We start from the raw sequence: 6,665 nt of genomic DNA on the forward strand, positions 1-6,665 counted from the left end.
TTCCCACCTGCGCAAAATTTCACGCTGCGCAAAATTTTTGGCAGCAGCGGGAAATACGCTGTGTATTCCTTGCTCACTATACACACACAGGGCTTTCCGGTGGCAGCCCCATGTGTGCAGTGAGTTTTGGTGGCGGGCGTGACTGACGCACCGCTCCGCTGGACTTGACTTGTACACGACTTGTGGAGAATGTGGAGACTAAAGCCCATTGGTAGCTGGTTGCCTGTGGTTACCTGGGTCTCTGGGACTCTGGGTACCATGTGATCACATGACATATCACATGACCTTATGAAGGACCTATACAGTGTAAACGTCCTAACAACCTTCATATATTACTTACATTCACTGTACAATACATATAATAGATGTACATACTTAATATACAAGACCCTGCAGGAGAGCCCTGTGGACTTGAGGGACTCTACCTGAGGGGACTTTAGGACTGTACAGAACCATGTTCTGTACCAGGACACCACAAAAGTAATATATTCTAAATCAATCATATTGTTATGTGTATATATGATTTTCTGTGTTACTGTACCCGTAAATGAGAGCAGTGAACCCCATCTGACCCTGCCTGCCGATGGGAACCCCTAAAGTCTCCTCTGTATAGTGTAGTGGGGGAGGAGTTTCTCATTCTAGTTAGTTACTGCTGAGCTACAGTTTGGTTCAGGTGTGCTGTGCGTCGTGTGCTCTGAGGAGAGGCCTAGCTTAAATCTAATCTCAACTGGTCATCCTGCAAGGATTACTCTTGAGGAGGAAGTTCATGCCCCTATGGAAGAAGGCTTCAATACCTTGACAGGACCCTACCTAGCCAGTACAAGGTTATGTATTATAATTATGTGTATATAAATGTCTAAAGGACCTTTGGAGGTATCAAATGTTATAATCACCTGTTATTTTATCACGTTACCCAGAGAGCACCAGCTTGGCACATGACCTGCAGTTTGACCTATGGGCTTCTGGCTCAGCCCCCCCTTTAAAAGGGGGGCAGCCATTACAATCTCGCTCTTAGCTCTTACACCAGACCTTTGCTGAGGCACAGCCAAGTACAGACCTCAGATCCAACATCCAGTAAACCTGGAGGCCACCAGCCTGCATATGTCAGTAAGTCCAGCCATCTATGTCTACTGTCTCTACCTACAACCCAGTCAAGTTACCAGTCAATTATAGTCAGCGTGGCTGATCCAAAAGTATTGCAACCCCAAGCAAGCTGCAGGGCCCTTTCTCTGCTACTGGCTGACTCTCTGGCATTCTGGCCCAGCTGTAAAGACTAAAACAACTGTCTGACCTCAGTAAAGCCTGCTCTAAACCATAACCTGGTCTTGGACTCTTATTGCCCTGCCTAACCTTGGGATAGCGGAGACATCGTTTGGGTTGTTACCGATCCCCAAAAACCACTCTGGCATCACGAACATTAAGGGTTAATAACATCTTGCCCCTGTGGTTAATACCATCTGCACCATCCACCTACACCCTTCATGCCCTGTAGTCACCCCACAACCTGGGTCACCACATTACTAACACCCCGTGGCTACCATATATTAGGGATTACAACCCTCATCATATCCCACATTCAACATTCCCATAGCTACCATTGCTAGCCTCCACCATGTACATAGAGCTCACATGACTGTACCATTCCTGTGCTGTGTGTGGGGGGGAACAGGTGGTAAATAGAATTTAGGAAACAAAGCTTGACAATTTTGCAGATGCTTGGTAGTGATAACTCTGTGGTAGCCCTTGGGGGGTATAGTGTAGTTAGGGTGTTGCTTCAGAATATAAGGGGTTAATTTAACCCCTGTCACTCGCGACGCCAGGATGAGGGTTAATACGCTGAGGTAAATCTCTGGCCTATCGCCACCCTTCCCAGGAACGATAGGTGCGTGCTTAAATGAATGAAGGTCCACAATGGAGATGAACTTGAACTTGCATAAACTTTACTGAGGTACTTGCGGTACATCCAATTAACAGCAACAGTCTTAGTAATACAGTCTCTATACAGCTCAGCAATGATTGACAGATGCTGCGGACCATTGACTTATCCAAGGCTTAATAGAATTAGGATTTGTGCAGAGATCCGTCCGGATTTAGGGGTCTGTTTAGGTACGTGATCTTGCGAAGTTAACAGGGATTGAGATAACTCAGAGTTTTGTATGAATGGCCATTGCCGCAAAGCTTGGGCCTAGTTACTGCGGAAGATAGCTGCGCAGATCCGTCCTCATCAGCAGCGCAGGAACAAGAGATGCTGCTTGCTTGGCAGCACAGGAACAAGAGAGCGATTAATGGCCGCCGCTCCCTTATATGGGCAAGGGCAGGGCTGTTTTGGATTGGTCCGAGTCAGCTGTCACTCACCGTTACAAGGCATGGTGGGTGAACACGTCACTGGGACCTCCTAAGGTCCTAAAGCAAAACCATAGAGTTTTCTACCTGATCACATGACCCGCAGGTCCTGTTAAGCTACAAACAGGTAGACAATTCAATATATACACTTTTTATACTTATAACTGTATAAATATCAGAACTACTATACATTTAGTGGCTAAGTGAGAGAAAAGAGGGACCCCGACGTCCTAGGGACTCTGACTATGGGGACCTCTACATAGGTAACGTATAAAATACGGTACCGGGACACCACACCTCACTTAGGCAATGTGATCTTGTGTTTAGCATGCTGTCTCTATCTCTCTTAGGTGGGACCTGCCTCCAATTCCTCCACCCTTAGACATGAGAAACATTGGTACACTCACTGAACAAACTGCCCTGAGCTTTCTTTGGAAAAGCTGTCCATGAACTCTCACACACAATGCTGCAGGCCCTTCTATAACATAACACCACACTCTTGCATCTCATTATTGTGTTGTGATTATTAGGGTATGTGGTCTTGTGGAAAAGAAGTGTTCCTCCAAAAATGGGGTACTCCACTGTCCAGCGTTGGGAACATTTTGTTAGAACGCTGGGTGTGGGCTGCAGGGGTCGCGAGGTAACGGCCATGCCCCTTGTGACGCAAAACACCCTTAATGCAAATCTTTTGGAGGGAGTGTGGTAGCTGCCACGCCCCCTCCCATAGACTTTCATTGAGGGGGTGTGGCGTCATGAGAGGCGAGGCCGTGACGTTACGACCCCCGCAGCCGGCGTTCGTAACAAAATGTTCTCAACACTGGGGCAGTGGAGTACCCCTTTAAACATAGTCTAGATCACCTAGAGATGGTGTAGATGAGCTCCGATGCGAAATCTGTAGGGGCATCAAGATATTTTCTGTGGCTCTTAACATTTTACCAAACTTTTACTTTTTATATCTTTCAGAATAACAATCATGGTTGGAAAAATTCTCCCTAAGAAACTGGCCAAAGGGGTGGATTTCTGCGGAGTCGGTAAATACTATTACATTGTCCGATCGGATCTTACTTGCTACATGAGATCAACCAATTTTAACCGGGCAGAAGATCTGGAAGTCTTCAGCTTGCATCCTTCTTGTAGAGACGGAGACCATTATCTGGCTCATAAAGATGACCTCTTCTACATCATAAAGGGAAATAACTATCGCCGTGTGACAAACATGAACAAGGATGAAGATTCTGTGGTTTACACCTTACATCCCAATTGCCAGGGAGGCGACCACTACCTGTCAGCTTTCGATTACTTCTATATCATCTATCAGAACCGAGGTGTTTACCGTCGGACCAAGAACATGAACAAGGATGAAGAAAGTGAAGAATTTCCTCTCCACCCCAACTGTAAGGATGGCCTTTACTATTTCGGCACCAGTGATTACTATTACTTTGTGAAGCCCCATGATGAGTGGGGGATCCAATACCTACGAAGCACTAACTTCAACAAAAATGAGAATTCTGAGATCTTCTCCTTCCATCCCAGTGTCATCAACTTCCTACCAGGGGGTTTAGCTATTACCAAGGGGCCATCTTATGGTACCTGGGTGTGTATCAAGACTATAAGCAATGATTCACAGACTCCTGTTGAGTGGAAGAAGAGGGTCACTAAGAAGACTGGATATGAAAAGGAGAAGATGTGTAGTATAGAGCATAAGTGGAACACGTCCCTTACCGTCTCAACAGAAACTGGTGGTCTGTCATCCTGCATTGCCAAGGCCACATTCGCTATGACAGCTGAATATGGTGGATCCAGCGTCAACACCGAGAGAGAAAATTGGAGTGAAGCTACTGAAATTGAGGAGACCATCACTGTTACTCTGAAAGCCAATGAGAAGATCTACATCTGGACATATGAACTTGGTTTGGGTAAAGAGCCTGTGCTGCACTGTCGTGATATGAGAATCCTAAACACTTCAAACCCCCCAACTGATAATCCATTACCCCCCGCTGCAAATTAGCTTTCAAAGAGACAATGGGGTCCGAGGAAACTTTGGCAAAGTGAGCAAATTGTCAAGGCCATGACGTAAGAAGCGTTATAACATTTAGAAAATGATTGCATTGTCCAACAAGACTATAGGTTTATTTACACCCCATATAATAGGGCTCTGGCTTAAACAGGAATTAATCCCATTAAAGGGAAAAAAAATTCAAATCAACAGGTGCTGGAAAGTTATACAGGTTAATCCTCCCAGTACTTATCAGCTGCTGTATGCTCCAGTGGAAGTTGTGTATTTCTTTCCAGTCTGACCACAGTGCTCTCTGCTGACACCTCTGTCCATGTCAGGAACTGTCCAGAACAGGAGCAAATCCCCATAGCAAACCTCTCCTGCTCTGGACAGTTCCTGACACTGTCAGAGAGCAGTCAGCAGAGAGCAGAGAGCACTGTGGTCAGGCTGTAAAGAACTACACAACTTCCTCTGGAGCTGATAAGTACTGGATGGATTATTTTATGATCCTAAACAAACCCTTTAAGACTTAGGACTCCTATACTGATTTCCTTTTAGATTTCTTCATCTTATAGCAGTATATTATATAGAATAGGATTCTCTTCTTTTTGGACTTAGAGCTATAGCTGCCATATACATTAATCATACATTGCTCCCATCAGATGTTATACGTCCTGCTATGATGCATGCATAGTTTATAGGTTACCAGGGTAACTGGTTTGTGGCCTAGTAAAATGGAGGCCTAGCTTTAGTTAGTGTTAATCCCCTGCACCATGGGCAGTGTATACCTGTAGCTCTCCTTCTCCAGATGCTCTATAGCAGTGGTTCTCAACCTTCTTGGCAACTGTATCCCCAAAGGCTGAAAGTATGTCCGCGGGTACCCCCTCGCGTGGAACTTGCGCGTGAGATGTACTCGTGGAGGCTTGTTTTTACCTTTATACTAATGCATTCCCCCCTCCATCTTCATCCCCTTGTGCTATTATTCCCCCCCCCCCCATCTTAATCCCCTTGTGCTATTATTCCCCCTCCATCTTAATCCCCTTGTGCTATTATCCCCCCCCATCTTAATCCCCTTGTGTTATTATTCCTCCTCCATCTTAATCCCCTTGTGCTATTATCCCCCCCCATCTTAATCCCCTTGTGCTATTATCCCCCCCCCCCCCCATCTTAATCCCCTTGTGCTATTATTCTCCCTTCCTCTGATCCCCATATCGGATAATAATGGCACAAGGGGATTAAGTTGGGGGGGGGGGGGGGGGGGGAAATGGCACAAGGGGAAAAAGATGGAGGTGGAATAATAGCACAAAGGGATTAAGATGGAGGGGGAATAATAGCACAAGGGGATTAACCCCTTAAGGACTGAGCCCTTTTTCACCTTAAGGACTCGGACATTTTTAGCAATTCTGACCACTGTCACTTTAAACGTTAATAACTCTGGAATGCTTTTAGTTATCATTCTGATTCCGAGATTGTTTTTTTGTGACATATTGTACTTTAACATAGTGGTAACATTTTGTGGTAACTTGCATCCTTTCTTGGTGAAAAATCCCAAATTTTGATGAAAAATTAGAAAATTTTGCATTTTTCTAACTTTGAAGCTCTCTGCTTGTAAGGAAAATGGATATTCCAAAAAAATTTTTTTTATTCACATATACAATATGTCTACTTTATGTTTGCATCATAAAATTGACGTGTTTTTACTTTTGGAAGACACCAGAGGGCTTCAAAGTTCAGCAGTAATTTTCCAATTTTTCACAAAATTTTGAAACTCGCTTTTTTTCAGGGACCAGTTCAGGTTTGAAGTGGATTTGAAGGGTCTTTATATTAGAAATACCCCATAAATTACCCCATTATAAAAACTGCACCCCCAAAGTATTCAAAATGACATTCAGTCAACGTTTTAACCCTTTAGGTGTTTCACAGGAATAGCAGCAAAGTGAAGCAGAAAATTCCCAATCTTCATTTTTTACACTTGCGTGTTTTTGTAGACCCAATTTTTGAATTTTTGCAAGGGGTAAAAAGGAGAAAATTTTTACTTGTATTTGAAACCCAATTTTTCTCGAGTAAGCACATACCTCATATGTCTATGTTAATTGTTCGACGGGCGCAGTAGAGGGCTCAGAAGGGAAGGAGCGACAAATGGTTTTTGGGGGGCATGTCACCTTTAGGAAGCCCCTATGGTGCCAGAACAGCAAAAAACCCCACATGGCATACCATTTTGGAAACTAGACCCCTCGGGGAACATAACAAGGGGTAAAGTAAACCTTAATACCCCACAGGTGATTCACGACTTTTGCATATGTAAAAAAAATAATAATAATTTTTT

General features: G+C 44.4%; 1 protein-coding gene across 3 annotated transcripts; it reads left to right on the top strand.

Annotated features, from left to right (window-relative positions):
* Positions 1–336: 336 nt before the first annotated feature.
* Positions 337–4,624, top strand: LOC130284931 (uncharacterized). Of its 3 annotated transcripts, none has more exons than XM_056535900.1 (2): positions 337–480; positions 3,307–4,624. In XM_056535900.1, exons 1-2 carry the CDS (start codon positions 455–457, stop codon positions 4,349–4,351), a joined length of 1,071 nt encoding a protein of 356 aa, XP_056391875.1. In that variant the 5' UTR covers positions 337–454; the 3' UTR covers positions 4,352–4,624. The 3 variants fall into 3 exon arrangements, with proteins under 3 accessions (XP_056391875.1, XP_056391874.1, XP_056391876.1); XM_056535899.1 differs by lacking the exon at positions 337–480 and adding an exon at positions 693–824; XM_056535901.1 differs by lacking the exon at positions 337–480 and adding an exon at positions 911–1,107.
* The last annotated feature ends 2,041 nt before the right edge of the window (positions 4,625–6,665 follow it).

Source organism: Hyla sarda, chromosome 8, assembly GCF_029499605.1.
Source record: "Hyla sarda isolate aHylSar1 chromosome 8, aHylSar1.hap1, whole genome shotgun sequence".
Classification (NCBI taxonomy): Eukaryota; Metazoa; Chordata; class Amphibia; order Anura; family Hylidae; genus Hyla; species Hyla sarda.